The 21,317-nt window shown below is 40.3% G+C and overlaps 1 protein-coding gene across 1 annotated transcript in view; it reads right to left on the bottom strand.

Moving 5' to 3' along the window:
* The window catches only part of LOC118558793 (neural cell adhesion molecule 2-like), a 44,829-nt gene extending 36,439 nt beyond the window's left edge, over positions 1-8,390 (bottom strand). Inside the window, exons 1-3 of the mRNA XM_036129336.1 lie at positions 8,136-8,390; positions 7,117-7,461; positions 4,670-5,014 (exon numbers count right to left, since the gene is read on the bottom strand). Coding sequence (XP_035985229.1) covers positions 4,670-5,014; positions 7,117-7,461; positions 8,136-8,223 — 778 coding nt within the window. The 5' untranslated portion in view covers positions 8,224-8,390. The remainder of the gene's footprint in view (positions 1-4,669; positions 5,015-7,116; positions 7,462-8,135) is intronic.
* Positions 8,391-21,317: the final 12,927 nt, after the last annotated feature.

Raw genomic sequence — 21,317 nt, 5'->3', positions numbered from 1 at the left:
ACCAGTTAGCTGCTGCTGAAGGCAACTAGAGCTGCACAGTGAGCCGCAGCGGTTCTGCAGAGTGAAATAAGGCATCGCACCCATCAGGCAGATGTGTTCAGTGATGATGAAGATGAAATCAGGACACATTTGAAGGTTTAAATACAGAAACTTCTAAAAGTAACAATACTGTAACAGGATCCTGACATTCAGTCTAAAGCTTTACAGAATAACGAGGCAACAAGTCCAGCCTGGAACGGCTTTTAGAGCAGATCTGGACCAGGCTGAGGTTCTGCTGGAGGACAGGAACGCTTGATGGCAGAGTTCAGGTTTGCTGCTGCAGGTTGCTGATGAGGAGGAGGAGGAGGAGAATGGTCCTCATCAGGAGGATGTCCTCAGTAAGGCTCTGAAATGTGTCTCATCATCAGCAGAGTGTCGTTTAGGAAGGTTTGTTGCTGTGGTTCTGCAGAACTTCACTTTCAAACTGGACTGAACTAAGCTGATGAGTTTAGAGGCATTGAAGCTTCAGCTGTTTGTTCAGGAGGTCGGTTTGAATTTGATTTCTTTTTACATTTAAAATAAATAGCAAAAACTATGGCAGCTACCAACAGACAGCACAACACTCCAATCCCCAGTCCAACCCTCCATCCAACAGATCCATGTTCTTTGCCGTCATCAGGCTCCCCTGTAGAACAGAACCAGAGTGAAATCTCATCAGTGAGGTCAGAGGGGACTGAAGAACATCCTCTGCTCTCTGAAAGCTGCACTAAGACCAGCTGCTTCCTACAGAGTCTCATCATCAGTAAATCTCTGACCAGAGGAGCTTTCTAGAAAAGTGATGGTGGGAAAAGTTTGGAGAAATTCTAGATTTGCTTTTTAAAAACAGAGAGAAAAGTTAAACTCTGAGTATATCACCATGGCAACAGGCTTTTCCTCTACAAACGGGGTTTCTCTGTCTGAACTGAACTGCTCTACCACATGGTTTCACTTTCACAGACTTTGGTTGATTTTTGTGTGGATTTACCCTCAGAGAAGTTATTTTCTGACCTAGTGGATGTGATGTTACTGCCAGGTATACATTTATTTGTTGGCAGAGCTTTAAAAAAATTTATTCAGCACTGACAACTATTAATAAACACTCACGGTCAAAAAAAGCAACAGAAAAAACAGGACGGATAAACAATGAACAAACAGCATTTCTTCTAAAGGCAGTAATGTCCCCAGCACTGGTCCCTTTCTTCAGACAGTGAGGCAGAGAACCGCTTCATCAGCATAATTAGAGACACTGGTCTCTTCCAGGAGAACCTGACCTTAGATCCTCATCCTGCAGAGAGTCAGACTGTCAGATTCACTCAGCTAACCTCAGTTTAAAGTTATCAGGTGCATAAAACACACAGAACTTATTTCACCTCAGTCAACATGAAGATGGTGTCACTTGCAGATTTTAGTTCTGAGATAAATAGATTGCATCATTCCTTCTCCAAGGTACAAATATAAAGGTACCTTAAGGTACTCAAGACATTCATGCGTGATTTCCTTCATCGCTTTGAATAAAAGGAGAGTTATTGTCTCTAATTATTTCCCAGTTATATGACATCATCCTCAGCCACTGAGTTTATCTCACACCCAGGAATGAAATGCAGTGCATTCTGGGAGTTATTCACCCGTTCCTTTGTTCTCTGTAATCTGGCTCAGTTCCTTATTCTCTGATGGCTGGGCCCAACATCGCTAAAACCAAAAAACACACCGGATGCATCCGACTGTCCACGCTCTGATCAGACTTCCTCAGAACACAACGTCTCTGATCAGAGGCTCCACCTGCTGACCAGCGGACCCGAGAATATTTAACAGAAATCCTGACAGCATAAACACAAATTCACAATTTAGATGATGTACCTCAATGTATAAAAAACTTTTGTAAAAGAAAAAGTTGAAAATGATACAAGCATTTTAGTATTTGTCCATTTGTAAGAAAATATCCACAAACTAGGGTTTACTATCAGAACCGTACATTAATCAAACATTAAACACATTCTTGGATAAGAGTCCAGGAAACAAACAGCATACTGGGTGTTAACATCGTGACATTCGACCATCTGTGACTGTGTCAATTGAGTTTAATACCTTATGTCTCACTTTGCATTGCAAATCCAACTTTTCCAGGTTGAGTTCACCACCAACGGTTGGTCCCAATATTGCTGTTTTTTTTTTTTAACACGGGTGGAAAACATATATCAGAAGCACTTTTGGTTTTTGGGTGGTGTAGTTCTTTTGACTCACATTATAGTTTAAGTTTCTTGGAAAAACACGGAAAAAAATAGCGGCGTCAATCCTAGATTTTTTATTTTCTATTTTATTTTTTTTGGCATTAATCCTAGTTTATTTTGCCTTCTATTTGTTTACTCCCATTAATATTTAATCCTGTACCGTCCTAATCACATGATCTTTACTAATGCTGACACCGATCCCGAATCCTGTGACTTGCAGAGTTCCTGAAACAATGTCAGCCTCTACTGCAGACTTAGACATGGATCAGGTTGATTTGAGTTATTCTGACTCCCATTTCTGAATATGAGAGGATGTAAATGTGACGCTTTGTTAAAATATTACGTGGTCTTTTCATTTACAAAAATGTTTCCACCATAATCACAGGAGGAAAACCCACTGCTACTGGGGAAACAGCACTGTGACAGCCACGCAAACTTTATCTATCAAAATGTGGCAGTGTTAACGCTGCTGAAAGAAATCGCATCCTGCTGACCTGCTGGTTTATAATGCTGGGTGGGTCGTTATCCGGTTTAGATAGTCCAGAGCAGTAAATGTTGAACTAGTTCCAGCATTACAGAGGGAAACCAGGAGGAACCGTGTGTCTCCAGTGGCGTTTCAGTCTCTGCAACTGGAGCTTTTCAGAGGGAACTGATTGACAGGTCAGGTAGTTAACATCCCAAGCTGTCCAAGCCTGTCCCTGGCACGATTTCTGCCATGTTGTTCAAGTACATGGAAATATCCTAAACTGTGCTGGAGAATCTAACGTACAATGTTAGAACTGACGTGACGCCTTCTATCAATCAATCTTGGTGGCTCTTCTGTAACTGACCAAGCAGCAATCGTGCAATTTGTCCCAAAGTGAAACGGCCCCTGTTTGTGCTGGTGAAGATTCTCAGTCATCCAGGTCATGGTCATTCCAAAAAAAGGTAAAAAACAAAGCAACTGGACTTGTTTTCCGTAGTTGAAGACGTTTCGCTTCCTCTCCTGGAAGCTTTCTCAATTCAAAAAGTCTGGAGTAATGATGAGTAACAAGCTTTATACCATACCAAACAAAGGCCTGTAATGGCTTAGATAACATGCAAATTCAACCGAAACAGGACCACCCCTTAGTAATGGGCGGTCGTAAAAAACCATTAAGCCAGCGGAATGGACCGAAACTGGTCCACTCCTCTGTAACGAGGAGTCGTTAGAGTGTTATTGGCTTGGCTTAAAGGAACAATGTTTTAATCACCTGAATGAGGGTGAGAGTTAACTCTCGCCTTTGTTTGGTATGGTATAAAGCTTGTTACTCATCATTACTCCAGACTTTTTGAATTGAGAAAGCTTCCGGGAGAGGAAGCGAAACGTCTTCAACTACGGAAAACAAGTCCAGTTGCTTTGTTTTTGGCCCCTGTTTGTGTTTAATATGTAAAGTAAAATTTGCATTCCTAATACAGAATTTGACTGTAGATTCTTGCCATCAACAGCTAGATAGCATGAAAACATCCACTGCAGTCTGCAGTAACTATTTTAAGTTTCTATAATATATATTTTAAGTTGGGAATAAGTTTTGCTTAACTTACACATTAACATCGATTTGTCTGTCATTTCCTTGACAACTTCATTGACATGATTCACAACTCATTTGGAATATTTCTTGCGCCCCTCCCCCCCCCCCCCCCCCCCCCATTTTTTTTGCCTTAATTTTAGTAGATAAGACAAAAATGCCTTTCAACGCTGTGAGCTTCACCACCAACGCCATTAAAAAGTCTTTGTCGGGGGTTAGAGCATTCTGGGGTACACTTCCCCAGGGGTGGAGTGATACAGTTACGTCAAGACTACCCCATGCAATGAGCCACCCCCCTGTCTCCTAAGTTCAGGGGGAAGCACCTTATTTATTGGTTGTCCCACATGACTATCATTCTGACCCAATGATTTAACAGCATTCTGCGTGCTTGTTCCTTGTTAGTTTCCGCTTGCTGGCTGCGCATGGACACTTCTAGTGTTCATGTATCCCGTTAGCCTTGCAGTTAGCTTAGCGGTTAGCTGTTTGTTGTAGCTCCACTGCTCTCACCATAGACTTTGAACATGGCTGAGAGTCACAAAAAGTGAACCACGTTCATTTTTATGAGAAGAAGAGGAAAGCCTTAATAGAAAGAAATAAGACCAGAGTGGATTTGGGAGATTTTTTTCATGTGATCCCCCTGAGGAGCAGGTAGAGCAGGTAAGACAATCTTGCACTGGTAAAGTTAATCAAAAAGGGACTTGAGGAAACTTCTGGAAAAATCACTGACTATCTTTAATGTTGGAAAGTCATGACATCTAGCTGCTTCAGGGGACAGAGACTGGTAGGTTTATCAAATGTGATGTTTCACTCTGTTGAAATCAACAACCAGGCAGCTGCTGGAAACTCTGAATCAGAGACTAAAAGGCAACAACTCACCTGGAGGAGGAACTACATCCAGTTTTATGTAGATAACCGTCTCTCTCCTGCTGTTTGTTTCCGACTGGGAGACTCGACACTCATATGTTCCTCTGTCATCAGTCACCACGTTCTTCACAGTCAGGGACACGTCTCCATCCTTAATCTGTCCCTCCTGCAGATCCACCCGGTTCTTAAAGGATGGATGCTGGTTTTCTAGATCAAACTGGTCATTTCTAAAGAGAATAACATATTCTACCCCCAGATCAGTTCTGTCCCACTCTACAACAATAATAGGTTTACTGTCAAGAGCTCTACATGGCAGAGTGACGTTCTGTCCAAGTTCTGCTGTCATGTTTCTCTGATCTGCAGGAGAAAAACAGAGCAGAGAAGTCAGAGGTTATTTATTACAACACTGTGAATGAAACATTCAATGATTCCTGCAGTACAAGAGTAACGCAGCCCCATTTACGGCACAGTACTTCTTGGCCAATCACTCCTCAGCAGCAGTTTTCTGTGTGTCCACTAGGTTCAGTCCCTTCTGAACCTAGTGGACTTCCTGGCAGAGACTCATTGAGTCCACGCATCATTTAGAACCACAGGCTGCCAGCCAGGAACTCATCATAATGTAACATGGCCAGAGGCCCCCACATCATCAATGGAAGAATCCTGGAGGGATTTAATGTCAGAGATTCTGCTGACCTGCTGCAACATGATGATGAAAACCAGAGCTTTTCAGAAGGAGCTGACCAGAAGGTTTGGTTGTTAGCATACTGAAGACATCCCATGCCTTCCTCCTGGGATGACCTAATCCATGTTGTTCAGATAGACATTCCCTAAACTGTAGCCAGGAGCCCATCTTCAAATGTAAGATATGACTGAGCTCACATCCTGTTCATCTCCAGATTATTTTATAGTATCATGATTATAATTATTCTGTTTAAAGTGTAGATGGCTGACTAGTGGTGTGTAGAAACTCTCCCAACACATTGTTCCTGGATCAGTCTTCCAGCAGTACCAACGCTGTCATTGTTCTGACTGACAGATCTGTTACCATGGTTATTTGGTATGTGATGGTGTCTTATGGGTCTTTATACTGATGTGCATATGTATTTATGAACAACGACAGGGCAGCCCTAGATACATGTGAAGCTGCTCTAACTTTTCCGTGTCTATGCACCTTTTTAGACATCTAAATGTTTTGTGTCACAACTTTACTCTATGACCCCTGGTCAGAAGATGCTCCTTCCGAGTCGGATATTACATCAAAATCTCCTTTATTATGTTATATTAAATAAATGAGCTGTTCCCAAACTTTTTTAGCCGTGCACCCCCTTTTGTGACCCAACTGGGTTTACACAGCCCCAATCTTCAAAAGAAAAAATAAGAATGCAGTTGCAGTTACAACTCAACCATCATAACAAAGGTTATGGAAATAAAATTAGAACATAATTTTAATTAAATTGCAATAAAGTTAGACACAACATCCTCAACAGAGTCGTTAGGATTTTCAGGTGCATCAGTGGCTCAGCATGAATCCAGAGAGAAAGAGACGCTCAGATCGGCCACACCTCCACAACCTGAAAGGTCTCTGAAGCAGAAACCATCCAGGTGGATTTAGGACTAAACTCGGATGATCTACCTGTGTGCGTGTTCTCACTTTGTTTATTTCATGTACCAGCTTCTAAATCTGAGTCTGACTCTCTTTTTACGCCGCAAAATAGAAACGCAAAGTTTGATTTGTGTCCGATGACAAGAGAGAGAGACTTTGGTAGAGTGCCACGGAGTAACTATAGCAGAGCACTCCATAAAGCTGTTATTAATCAGAGAAATAAAAAGTTACCTTATGTTCAGCAAGTAAACACGCCCATGGCAACACTCCTCAGCTCCCGGCAGCCCCACCGCCGGTTTCCCTGTTTCTGTCTGAATACGTGCTAAAAACCGACTCTTTAAAATGAACTGCACCTGTCTCAATCACAATGAAAATTATTACAAAATTATTCCTCATGGGAATCCCTGGACTAAATCTATAGGCTGCTTCTCTGGTCATACTGACCAAAGCAGTTCACGCTATAGCCACATTCACCTAGTCACATGATAACCCACACAGACCCATACAGATCAGTAGGCAAAGAGTTAAATGCCTTGCCCAGGGGCACATTGACCTGTGACATGGGGCAGCTGGAATCCAACCCACAACATCCCAATTACAAGACGACTACTCTACCACATAAAGGGAATGTTAGACTGATTGTTCCTTTCCAGAATCTGTTACCATGGTGATATTTTTACATTCGAACTTAGCTCTCTTTCTAGAGTGGAAAATTCTGGCTTTTCGAACACAGGGTTAAAATACTCTGAGCCCTCAGATAAACTAGTTTCTGGACCCTCTGGATGTTTTACTCTGACATCAACAACCAGGCAGCTGCTGGAAACTCTGAGCCAGAGACTAAAAGACAACAACTCACCTGGAGGAGGAACTACATCCAGGTTTATGTAGAGAACCGTCTGCCTCCTGCTGTTTGTTTCTGTCTGGATGACTCGACACTCATATGTTCCTCTGTCATCAGTGGAGACGTTCTTCAGAACCAGAGACACGTCTCCTGCCTTAATCTGTCCCTCCTGCAGATCCACCCGGTTCTTAAAGGATGGATGCTGGTGTTCTAGATTGATCCGGTCATTTCTGTAGAGAAGAACATATTCTGACCCCAGATCAGTTCTGCTCCACTCTACAGCAATAACAGGTTTACTGTCAGGAGTTCTACATGGCAGAATGACGTTCTGTCCAGGTTCTACTGTGATGTTTGTTGGGTCTGTAGGAGAGAAGCAGAGCAGAGAGGTCAGAGGTCATTTATTAAACTGTTGGTTATTAACCAAGTAAACCTGATGGAAGAAGAAGCTGCTGCCTGTTACATTAAATAATTGATACTTTAAAGACATTTCGTCAGTCTGAAGGCCAAGGACCACAACATGCATGTGTTTTACCAATACTGTGGGTCTACAGACAGGACTACAAATCCCAGAATGCACTTGCACATACAAAGACAGCCCTGTTGCATTCAATAACCATTGGAAATCAAAACTAGGAGCTTGGAATATGATAAACAAGAGTAAAAAGCCTTCTAGTTAACATAGCTGGAGAAGTCAGGATTCCAAAATAAAAGCAAAAACACTTAAGGTCAGGATTCCAATATCACCTCTTACAAATATACTTTAAAGCTGGACTTCCCACATGCAAATGTACAGTTCAGAGTTGTAGCTGCTACATGTAACACTGATTTTAGACGCAGTCTTACAACTGTGTCTTGGAAAATAAACATGTTTTATCACAGCTAGCTGTTGATGCGAGGAAGCTGCCATGTTGGATCTGACAGTCAGTCTTAAAAAACAGCGACCAACGACAAAGACTATGGATGCGAACGTAGACGGCTTCCACAAACAAAGTAGCAATATTCGTATCTCAGATCAAAATCTTTAAGTAACTAACGTTTTTCCAGTGATTCTTCGCCTGCAGAGGAAGATGAAATGAAGGAGATCCAAATCAGCTCCAACAGCAGAGAGACAAAGTGATACATTTCCGGGTTTTACCGTCCGACAATTTGATGTAATTATCTTGAATTAATATTTTGATTTGAAAGCAAAAACCCACAAAGTCTGATTCAAAACTCTAAATCTTATTAGATCGGCTATTTGTCGTCTCGCTGATAAACTACATATAAATTTTTCAGACAGCAGGATCACTACAGTCGCTGCGACTAAGTTACAGAAGAAGGCGGAAGTAGCTAAGACAGGCGTATGGCGAGCTCTTCTTCTTCTTGGTGGTTAGCGAAAATGTTTGGGGTGTGCATTTTCACCACCAACTGGTATGGAGTGTGATTCACCATGAATCCATCCATCTATCCATTTTCTGACACACGTATCCCCTGTTGGGGTAATGAGGGGTGCTGGTGTCTATCTCTAGCTGTCAATGGGCGAGAGGCAGGGTACACCCTGGACAGTCCATCACAGGGTATCGGTTTCGTGTACAAAATATTGATGGGAGTTGATGGGTGGTTCCTTTGAGTGTACTGAATCACTAGATTCTGTAAATTAAGATCTTTTGTTAAAAATGTGTTCACTGAATCATTCAGTTCATGTAGGCTAACAACATTTTCGGTTTCTTATAGTTAAAATAGGTAATGAGCACGTTATTTACAGAGCTCCTGTTTTAATCTGTTTCTGCTGCAGACCCACCCGGTTCTTAAAGGATGGATGCTGGTTTTCTAGATGAAACTGGTCATTTCTGTAGAGAAGAACATATTCTGACTCCGGATCAGTTCTGCTCCACTCTACAGCAATAACAGGTTTACTGTGAGGAGCTCTACAGGGCAGAATCGCGTTCTGTCCAGGGGTCCGTTCTTCGTACGTCGCTAACTCAGTTAGCTGGATTTGATTGTTGACGATTTGGCATGATCTTGGATCGTTTAGTTCTTCGAAACTCATCCTGGACCTGCTGTCATAGCAACATGTGCGCAAACTTAAACCTGCTGGCGACCAGGCTTATTTCATGTAAACAGGATTAGATCGCAGCTTTATAAGCGGAGGAGATAGGGAAGTCTGTGCAGCCAGTGCACTTGGACCACCTAGTGGCAGAGGACGGGACAGAATTGTGGAACACCATTTTTTAATGTTTAATAAAAGACGAAACAAATAATGCTTAGTTCCTGTCATTTTATTTAAATAAAAAAAATTATAAAGAAAAGCCAGCAAGTCATCTTTTGCCTGCAATAAGAGATAGTTATGTAAAGTCAGCAATACTACTGTCATGTGGTGTATTAGAACTTACTCTGAAGGTCCTTTTGAAGCAACTCGATCTCTAGTGCAGTTTTTTCTCTTTTTCAAGTTGTGGAGTTCAATTTCTCCTCCTAATTTGTGTTTTTTCAGGTCAAAATACTATTTTTGTTGTTGTTAAAGAAGCCGTTTATATAGGGAACGGATGGCACCCTGTGTCACTTTGTGAAAGGAAAAGAAAGGGTGGAACATGCCTCATGCAACAAAACTAAAAATAACCTGTTTTTTTTCAGCCTTTTTCTTGGTGGCTGTTATAAACAGACAAACACATCATTTAACAGTGACTTTTAAAAAAGAGGAAGAAGTGGCTTTTTAAAATAAAGTATAATAATTAAAGGCTATCATTTTGTAGAATATTCTTGTACTTCACTTTTACTTGTCCCCATGTTCTAGTGGGTCCTGTGGAGGCTCTGATATAAAAGAACAAAGTAAATATGAAATTATTAAAATGCAAAAATACATACTGTAGAAAGTGAAAGAAACATCTAACATGGACAGTATTTACGCATTAATTTGTCTGCTACTTTTTGCCAGCCCTCTCTCCTGGCTTTAGCAGACTTTGAGGTGTTACCTGTCATTTTAATTAATGACTCAAATTCAGCATAACCTTCCATTAAAAGCTTGTGTTCTGCTTGGGAGAAAAACTGTGGGTGTTCTTTGGCCATGCTGAACAGCCAATAGCAGCGCTGCTGATCAATGTTTCTACTATCGATACATTTCCCCTTTTAAACAAACGCATGAACGCACAGTTATCTCAGATAACTCAATCCAGCCATACTAATCATAAACAACAGGTGTGTTCGAAGAACCTAACTAGCCGGATCATGATTAGCCGGATGAAATCATCTTGGATGTCTCATTTGATCTCGGATGTTTTAAGCAACGTACAAAGAACGGACCCCTGGTTCTGCTGTGATGTTTGTTGGATCTGTAGGAGAGAAACAGAGCAGAGAGGTCAGAGGTCATTTATTAAACTGTTGGTTATTAACCAAACAAACCTGATGGAAGAAGAATCTGCTGCCTGTTACATGATTGATACTTTAAAGACCTCCCATCAGTCTGAAGGCCAGAGCACCACAACATTCAGGTCTTAAATGTTTACCAATACTGTACGACTACAGACAGGACTACAAATCCCAGAATGCACTTGCACATACAAAGACAGTCAAGTACACAAAACTGCCATTTAATGACAAACAAACTTTTATAAAGACATTCATCAAAAGCAGTCTAGATCTGTGGTTTCTTCAGATGGATCAAATTCCTGGTCTTCATCAGTTTTATCTCTTCCTCTTTCTTCTCTCATCGTGACCGACGCATTTAGCTACAATGACGCCATTAGCAGCCAGCGACAAAGACCATTGATGAGAACATAGATGGTTTCCATCAACAATCAAACTATCTCTTAGAACCCAACATTTTTCCAGCGATACTTCACCTGCAGAGGCAGACGAGATGAACAAGGAAGTCAGTAGGAACAGCAGCGAGGTCGTCGCTAAATGGTTCATTTCCTGGTTTCTACTGTCCCAAAGTTTCATGTATTTACCTTAAATCAATAATAGGATTTTAACTCAACAGTTTAATTCGCCACTCTGAACCTAATTAGATTAGCTGTTTGTTCTACCTCTAACAAAGAAAATCTTTACAGTTGTCACACCCCGATAACTGACCTCGCTGTCAGATACGGAAGAAGGAGGAGTTTGATGAAAACAAGCGGTGCGTCCCGTTTGTCCTCGGTAGTCGAAGTTATCGACCTCTGAGTCAGAAAATGTTACTGGGACGAACCTTAAAGTCAGTTTACGAGTGTGAAAGTCGGTGTAACAGGATGGTAGCTGACTTTAGCATTCACGATGGCTGCTACTAGCAGTGACATTGAGGAAAACCTCATACTATGTTTTAGCAGTTCTCTAATATTTATTTAACATTTAGTGAGTCGTACAGGTTTTACATCTCAGTGTTCATCAGACGGGACGTTTCAGCTCCGTTTATTTGCACAAAATACCGCCTAGAACAGCATTATTGTCATTTTTATTGTTTTAACAGTAGCCTTTGTTAAACCAGCAATGAAGGATCACCACCTACTGCTGTTTAATCTTTCATGTTCAGTTGAACACTTCAGCACAAATTAAAAAAAGACAGATTTTACAATACAAAGTGACTTAAAAACACATTCTGTGACTTAGGTTGGATGTATTTTACGGTGAACAGTGGCTTAGTGTGAGTGTTCATGTTTTTTCCTACTGTCAGAAAAGAGGGAAACTGAAAGTCAGAAAGGAGGAGATGATGTAATCTTTGACTCATTGGTTTTGACCTTTGAGGTAAAAGATGGGTAAAGCCGGTGTGATATTTTTATTATTGGCCTAATCCTGCTTCGCTACTAAAGGCCCATTTTTACCCCGGTTTAAGATTTGACAATAAAATAAGGAATCATTGATCAGAGGTAGAACGGTTCAAATACATATTTAATTCATAGAAATTAAATATGGAGACAGAGTACATACCATTACAAGATGTTGTTCTCACCGCAGTGGATAAGTCTGTCTGTCTGTCTGAAGTAAGTTTTACCAAGACATTCCTTTTATCAACTTTAAACTCCTCCTACATGGCTCAGTGGGAGGATGACTGACCCCCTCTCCTGCTGACCACCCCCTCAGGGCAATAAAACTCCATGTTTATCTTACGCTGGAGCAGGAAAGGACAGACCCAGCTCTGCTTTCCTCAGTAACCCTAACTAAGATATATTTTTAATTCTCAACAACCCCTCTGTTTTGATCCCTCAAAGATCAAACCAATAACTAGGCTAAACTAAGTCTATGTCTTGAAACCCTTAAACAAAATGTAAATAGTAAGATGTAATATTGTAACCCACTGTCCCCTCTGTTGGCGACTTATGAAATCAAATGAAGTTCAAATGTTCCCCTTAAATGTAAAATAACCCAAGTATAAGCTAAAAAGCTACTAAACCTATCTGAATCTCTAACCTACTAGAATTAAGAAAAGTAAGCACCTTTATCCGAGAGGTGCAAGGCTAAGATAAATGTGCAACTACCAGAAACTATTATATGATCTAAATATGACTTTAAGAGTCCTAACCTAGATTAACAAATTGCTTCTTAGAAATAAAGATAACCCATGAAAGCACTACACTCAGATCAAACCACAGAATAAAAAACAGATTTTCATGCAATGCAAAACCAAGATTCTAACGATACTAATATTGAACACCTTATGAATATGGAACTTATAAGACATATGCAGTGGTTACAAAACTCTCATTTTCTTTTTTCTTTTTTACACAATGCATTCAATTGTTGTCATGATGTCTTGCGTCTCGAAGATGTCTTCTTCTCGCCTTTAAAGAAGATGGTTTAAAGAGTCAGTGTTCCAACCGCGGTCTCCACAGAACTGTATGTTAATCTTTATTAAAAATAAAAAAACAAAAACAAAATAAAATTCCAGCTGCCCCTTCCGTGGGTGGCTCTGCGAGATAAGTTGTTCCGGTGATGTCTCCCTGGAACTTCTGTTTGGCTGGTACACACGGCTCTGGAATCAGATGGGCCCCTGACCTCTGGCCCACCACATCTGCTTGTCGATAACCTTAGCGTGCACTCCGTCGAAGTCGGGGGTGAGTGGACTTCCCCTCCCGTTTCTCCTAATTTAATGTCTCCAATACAACCTGAAACTTACACGACAATCGGTTAGATATCAAATGTTGTGTGCTACCTGTAATTCCGGAGGTTGACTTCGGTCCCGAAAAGCTCCTTTCAGTCATATGGAATCATATCCTGTAATGAAATTAACTGAACACTCCCACAAGAAAACACTTCACATCTTTTTCACCCCAATTTCAATGTAGTCTGTGCACAGAATTATAGTCAATTGTGTTTAGAATTCTCCCCATTAATCTGAACCAACCTTCTTGTTGTTTCCCCTCCAGCCTATGAGAAACCTATTTTAGAAATGCAATAGTTAATGAGACATTTTATTGCAATTCCTCTTTCCTGACGCTGGGCCTCTGATTGTCCTGCAAAAGAATGCCTGCACAAAAACTTTATACCTCCGGTGGGAATCGCCATGTCTGTGGAATCCAAAATTAGTTAATTTAATTTGAAATCAAAGTACATTTTCCTGTAAGAATGTCAGAATGTTCTCTGGATTAAAGATTAAAGATTACCATTCAGCAGTCACTCCACACAAAACCTTTCAGCAGTCACCACACCTCACTTCTGTACCATTTACTCAGATGTCTATGCTGTAAAAAAGTTCCTATTTTTAATCTGAGAGGAAAAGCAAACCCTCATTTTGTTTTATCCAGTTGTTACAAATCCTGATCCAGTTTACTGCAACAGATATACGTGGCTTTGAATCCTTAACAAACCTACCTGACAAACCAATGATTTTAAAGTAAACTAAATATGCATTAAGTTACCCTCTGTTTATCTCTGTTTTATCCAGTTTTTTGTAGTTTATGTAGTTTTTCTGTTTAATTTAACATTCACTTTTTTGGCCTGCTTAAACTGTGTAAACCTTTTTCCAAGAACCCCCTCATATAATCTATCTGTAGCAGATTCGTGGTGTCTGACACTCCGCTAATTAAATGTAATGTGTGGTTCTGTTTTGGGAGTCACTTAACAAACATTCCAGAGAGCCATGGGTAAGGTCTTTTGTGGGGGTTTTCTTTTTGTTTAAACCACCGTTATCTGATTTACAACGCAGTTACATACCTCCGTGGGGTCCTGCACAAGAATCCTTCCCTTAAATTACTTGTGCCAAGGGTTGATATAAAGTTTAAGATCTATATAACTTTACGATATAGTGTTATCATATAAATGTTTATGTCATATCCCTCTGCTTGGAACAAAATTAATTTTGTTACAAAACATTAACAAAGAATAGTATTAGTCACCACAGGGAATCAATTAACTGCAAATAATTAACTGAATTGAAGTATGAAAAACACTGCCCTATATCCCGGATTCAGATCAAAACTTAATGCAATTTCATAATCCCACAGATCTACAAGAAGTCCTCCAAAGAGATCAGTGTACCCATTGAAATAATGATTATTCTAATGTGCTCACAGCAAGTTGATGGTATGAAAATGCTGAGTGTTCCAAGGTACTTACACACTGATAAAATATTGGGTTTTACCTGAATAAAACAACTGGTAATGGCAAAGTCTGGTGAAAATCTGATAAGTTTTAGCATGCAACAGTTATATTGTACAATAGAAAAATCTCAATACTTATGAGTTATCAAGAAATAGCCTAACAGATCCGTTTAACCTAAAAAGTGTATCTCTGCAATGAATAGGAAACAAGACGTCTCACCCAAATCACCCCTTTGCCTGCTAGTGAGAGGCCCCCTGCGTCATAGAAGCTGATAAGAACTTCCAGTCTGTAAATTTATGGCATGCAGCTGTGAGCATGCAGCATCACAGAACCCTAAATGTGAAAAATATCCCCACACCAGTGGATTTTCTGCTAATAATTGTGATGGTAAAATACACCTTCTGCTTTCAATTATGAGCAATACGGTCCTGGACATAATAGAATTAAAACTCATGTTTAAAAGGAACATATCAGTTATATAGTAAAAAATTTTAAGAGACAGTAGTATATGTTTCAAAACCGCAAACCTGTAGTGTTCGTATCTGCCCAATCGGCTGCCTTAAGAAGTTATTACCTACACCAATCCATTTAACTGGAAGCTCAAGAGTTGGAGACACAGAAAAAATATTAGAAATCACATTCCATTAAATTTGGTCAAAAGAATATTGGTAGAAATAGAAGTCTGAATTACCTTAACAAAAAGTCTGTTATCAGTCTGTGGTCCTTGAGATGGACTGGACTGACATGTACAGCAGATCAGGCAGAAAAGAGATTGGAGTTTAGACTTCGCACTCACAGCTTCCATGTGTGGAACTCCACATTTCGTCCCCCACGTGTTGCAGTGATTCGCTGTCGATGCACCTCAGTGACAAAGTTCTGGTCCACGACTCAGAAACTGGATGAGACATTCAACTCCAGTGTATGCAGACAGTCATTTTCCCTTGACAGCTTAGGATCTGTGCTGTTCATAGGCGTTGGCCATTGTTCCAGGGTGAGGAAACATTGTTCATGGGAGCGTTATCCCCTAGATGGGGCACTGACCTTCTTGAAGGTGAGGTGGTATTGGGACTTCTTGCCAGGATTTAGTGATGTGAAACAGTCCTTGGCCCAGTGTCCAGCGTAAGCAACTGTCCCAGATGTGATGGGTGCCCCACGACACACATATCGGCTGTAAATGCTCAGTTTCATTCTTCCAACCCCAAATCGGCACCGATCTGCGTCTCATGTCAGACGTGTCCATACTCCAGAACGAACAGACCTGTAACAAAATTAAGATAGAAAAAGGAAAAACAGGGGGGAGGGAGCTCCCCCACCTTAAATTAAAATAGAGACAGTTCTCAATGGAATCAGCTGCTTACTGTCACTCCTTCCTATATTGTTTTCCAATAACTGTAATTTTACCAACTTTTAGTAATTAACAAACTCAAGCATTGTGTATCACCCTTCCTTTGAGTCACAGGCAAATGGTGTATCAAATATTGTCTGAGCGAGCGTATCAAGATTGAAATTCATCAGCTGAGATATTGAAGAGGGCACATTTTTTTAAACACTATTACTCTAAATAATTCCCCTAAATTGGACTGATTTATTTAGGATCCACACCTGTGTGTTAGATCCATCCTACTGATTTTTTTCAGAAGATATCAAGAGTCCCAGTCAAACTCAGGAACCTTCTGCTAAAGTGTATAAAGAAAATGCTGTGTAACTCCATCTATCAAGGAAAAAAAATATATAAAAAAAACACCAAAGGTACATTTTAAAACAGCTATGCGCCTGTGTTTAGTAAATTGTTAAGTCAAATTCTGCCGGCCACAAACAATCACCAGCAACTGATGTTGAAAAGTTCATTCACCAGAAAGTGCACATTACTAAATGAACAAATATAAAAGATTCCTCGGCCTCTAAATTACTGTGTAACAAGGGCATCTGCATTTTGTGGGACCATGAAAATGTGATTACATATAATGAATAATTTGGGGACCGTCCTGTGATGATCCCGTAATATTTTCTATTTCTACTAGGTTTTGGCGCTCTGCAATATCAGTATCTATAATAAAACAATGCAAACCAATAACATTAGTCATAAATTCCTCAATTTTAGCTGGTTCATTTGAGGATCACTTCAAAACTGACTCATGACTAAATGCAGTGTTAACAAAATCGATCAAATCAACCGCAATATCTGTTTGCACACACAATTAAGGTACACTTTAACCCAACTTTTAACTCTGTTTAGTTCTGCTTAATGTGGTTTTTCCAGGCCTGCAAATGAGCAAAAGTTTATAGGGTGGCTATTTCCTGCTCCCTATTAATGAGCTAGATTTAAGTCTGATGAATTATATTTATTTATTTATCTATTATAACTAGGGCTATCAAACAATGAAAACCATTTAATCACTATTTAATCGCAAATTATATTTCATGTCTGAAAGTATATATATTCATTAAGCATTTTAAAACGCTATTTTGCAATAGATAATGCTAGTTAAAATTACACTCTAACAGAAAGCATTTTCCCTTTTGTGTTTTCCCAATTTATAATGCCTCAAACAGATGTTCAATGTTCTGCCAAATTTTTAACAACTTTTCCAAACTTCTAACCACTTTCTAACTTTTAGACTACAGTTCAAAATAAAAAGTTTTCTCCAAAACTCACCAAGACGCAGCAGTTCATGCTCTCCAATGCAACTCACACATACAGCTTGCAGCCAATACCTCAAACGCTTTACTGCATTGAAATTCTCCTGCACTTCAACAAACATTATTAATGCATCAACCCTTTTCCAATGATTTCCAAATTCCCCTTTAGTTTTTATTTTCACCCATATTTTTACTTATCACTTTTACTTAACAAAATTAAACTGCACCCCAGTCACTGCTCTTATCTTCAGGCCCATGCACGCGGAGAAATTCACACCCTCATGAAGACACACACACACCCCCACTCTCCGCTGAGTTGCAGGGTACAACCAATCTCTCCTTCTCTCAAAACCATGGATCCCATATTACCGAGACATTCAAAACATCAGACAAGACATAACAAATATAACATTTAAGACAGACAGCCTGGCGCACGCAGAGGGTCTCCTTTTAATACCCTTCCACTCGACGAAACGTTTCCTTATGTTAAAATCTCCTCGTCTGATCGTCGTGTTCTCGAAAAACCCCGTTTTTCGAAAACTAGAAAACAAACTTCTATTGCTTTCCTGGGGCCCCTTTTTTTAATCTCTTATCTTCTATAACAGCTCACTCTTAAGGTCTTGCTGCTCTTAGCCTCAACTTAAAGATGTTACGTATTCTCGGCCGTCCTATTCCCTGCTACTTTTTGAGTGTCCCTAGTTCTCAAGAGGCAGCGCACACCTCAGCCATAAAATTACCAGTTTGTCAGTCTGGTTGTCGTTTGGCCAATCCTAGAATATATCCCTTTTTTTTGTCTATGTTTTTATCTTTTTTATTTCGTTTTATTTTATTTTTCGCCTCACCATTTCAAGGCTTCTTGGCATTTAGGTTAATATCCAATTCTAAGTTTTTCTGACGTAAACAAACACATAAATCCCATTCAATCATTTCTCGGTTTCAACATAAATTCCATTCAAACCTAGTTATACCGTTCAGCCTCTGATATTTTGAGAAGAAAGCGTCTCACTTACAGCAACACTTGATTTAGCCTACATCTAATCTTTAGCCAATAGGAGAATCAAAATCTCCTTACTTTTTTTCGGGTCGACCCTGTTTTGCTGCAAGTGATTACTTCTTCGTGCCCAAATTCAAAATGTTCCTCCATCTTAATGTCAAAATCCGGGTCACGGCTGACCAAATTGTGATATTTTTATTATTGGCCTAATCCTGCTTCGCTACTAAAGGCCCATTTTTACCCCGGTTTAAGATTTGACAATAAAATAAGGAATCATTGATCAGAGGTAGAACGGTTCAAATACATATTTAATTCATAGAAATTAAATATGGAGACAGAGTACATACCATTACAAGATGTTGTTCTCACCGGTGGATAAGTCTGTCTGTCTGAAGTAAGTTTTACCAAGACATTCCTTTTATCAACTTTAAAACTCCTCCTGCAAGCTCAGAGGGAGGATGACTGACCCCCTCTCCTGCTGACCACCCCCTCGGGGCAATAAAACTCCATGTTTATCTTACGCTGGAGCAGGAAAGGACAGACCCAGCTCTGCTTTCCTCAGTAACCCTAACTAAGATATATTTTTAATTCTCAACACCGGGCATACACTGTACACTGTACGATAATTTCAGTCATGGTATTCATATACAGCTCAAACTGTACGATGAAACCGCAGGTTTTAAAAGTTCACTGCTCATGATATCTGTCCTCAAACTGTACGGCCCAACGCTCTGATGCGACCTGACTGCTAACACAGTGCGTTCAAAAACCACACGTCGGACTCAGCCCCGTAGAGAGATGGCGCTACTCAGACTCGTCTACCCGGAAGTCAAATGTCAAAAGTAGAAGAAGAAAAAGGCGGAGGTGTCGATGCTCATGTTATATATGAGGCTCATTAGAACAAAACGCGCTGCTTTGGACATTCTAAGAGTTGCTCCTCTTTAGTTTGACTCCATGTCACACGTACCGCCGTCATCCTTTTCTCCTCTCCTATATTTTTGTTTGAGAAGACGAAGAAGAATCTACTTGTTAGTGCATGCGCAATGCGCGAGGTCAGGGGAAATCAGCTAGTAGACGGTTGTAACGCCGCTTCAACAGCAGCACGTGCTCACGATCGATCACAATGACACACGAGGGCTGACTGAATTTCAAACATGGTTGATTTTCAACAAACCGTCCCATTTCTGTTCGGGAGGTGGACGGTACCCCCCGTATACGACACGACGCAGGACGCACGATCAAGCTGAAACTCGGCCCGATCCAAAAAATTATCCACGACTGAAGATTCAGCCCGAAAAGGGCAAAAACTCGTACAGCCTATGCCCGGCTTAAGAGGCGTGCCGACAGAGCGGCCATCTTAAGTCAGACCCAGCTGCGGTCAGACAGAACACACGTCAATTCAGGAAAATGTACTTTATGTTTTCAGACACTTTGAATCTGGTGAATTCTCAACCGATTTCCAGATAAATTAGCTGACTAAAAACGTCACCCCTTTAGGGGCTACATAAGATCAATTGATTTAATGAAACGATTGTCTAACTTAAAAAATAATTTTGATTTTGTATTGACAGTATCAAACTCTAGCCTGGGTGCCATTCCGAACTTAGTCCCGCCCACGTTTTGGTCGGGAAGTTCAGTCTGGCATTGCTCAATAGTAGCGTGAGTATGCTCGCCCAATATCTGGCAGGCCAATCAAATTGTCAGGGCGGGCTTTATACGATGATGGACAGATGATCAACAGTAATGTAATCAACCACGTCACCAAAGCGCGCTAGGGTTGTGATGGCTGCCACTGGAGAGGGTATGTGCATTCGCCTTTATTGTTTTTCTGAAAAATGAGGTTCGTGTGTTGAATGACTCCTTGTTTCCTTACATTCTTTTTGCAACACCGGCAAAAATCGTTCGCGCTCATCTTCTTACGTCCGGCGGAGCGAGGAGGGGGGGGGGGGGGGTTTGCGGGGAGAGACAAGCTTTGCGCGGACACTGCCATTCACTATATGCACGCGCGAAAGCAACAACAAAAAACGCGTATTACCGTCAAATAAACATGCAAGCATATCGAGTTAGGTTTTTTTTTTTATTGAAATGTTGGCGAGGCGCTGCGGGAAACCCTGTCTTATTCTAGGCTACTTCTTTTCCAGCGTGCAGTTGAGTTCTGTTGACAACAACTATGCATCGCTTAACATACGTCACACACTCCGTTGCTCTTATTGGTTGTCGGTCTGTCCAATTGAGTGCAGAGGCATTTTTTTTCCTGGTTCGTTCGAAAGACGCCCCATAATCAAAGCTCTATGGAGCAGTATCAGACTCAAATTCTGACTAGAATTGAGTATGACTACGTCAGGCTAATCAAACTCCGTCCCAGGAAGCCAGACTTTTACTCCACTTATGGGTGTGCAAATAAAATGACACTAGGAACCAGATCCTGGGGAATTACCTTCCATGACTAAGATTTTATGATAGATAATCCTCATGCTTTACAGTTACAGTTTTCCGGCATAAACACAATATGTGCTAATGGGTAGCAGGGATGGAAGCAGAGAAAAGTACATCAAACACCCTGATCTCTAAAACACATCAACAACACACACGTATATATATATATATATATATATATATATATATATATAAACATAACAAAACAAAATGGCCCTAAAGTACTGGGCAGACACGACTTATGTGAAAAAATGAAAAAAAAAAAGCGGAAAAAAACGACTTATGGGAAAAAAATAAGAGAGTATTTTTTTTGCTATGATTTTGTAATCTCTTTGATTCTAAGATGCATTATTCATTTTTTTGCTTATTTTTTTTCCTCCACATTGCGGTTTGTATTATATAATTTTTAAATGCTGTTATTGGCACCTTTGCTCTCACTTGTTTGTATATAGTTTTGCTCCTATGTAGATCAGGGCTGCTGTCATCACATACTCTTAAAAACTGTCAGATTGTCACTGATGAGTATATGTTTTTTTCTACAGTTTAAAGTGCGATTTGTAAATGTACATGAAGTAGGAAGCTACCCTGTTGGGTCTGATTAATGATAAAAAGGATTATGAGTAGTCTATGAAAATAAATATCATATATATATATATAT

This window comes from Fundulus heteroclitus, unplaced genomic scaffold, assembly GCF_011125445.2.
Source record: "Fundulus heteroclitus isolate FHET01 unplaced genomic scaffold, MU-UCD_Fhet_4.1 scaffold_158, whole genome shotgun sequence".
Taxonomy (NCBI): Eukaryota; Metazoa; Chordata; class Actinopteri; order Cyprinodontiformes; family Fundulidae; genus Fundulus; species Fundulus heteroclitus.
This window is presented reverse-complemented; position numbering and strand designations above follow the sequence as displayed.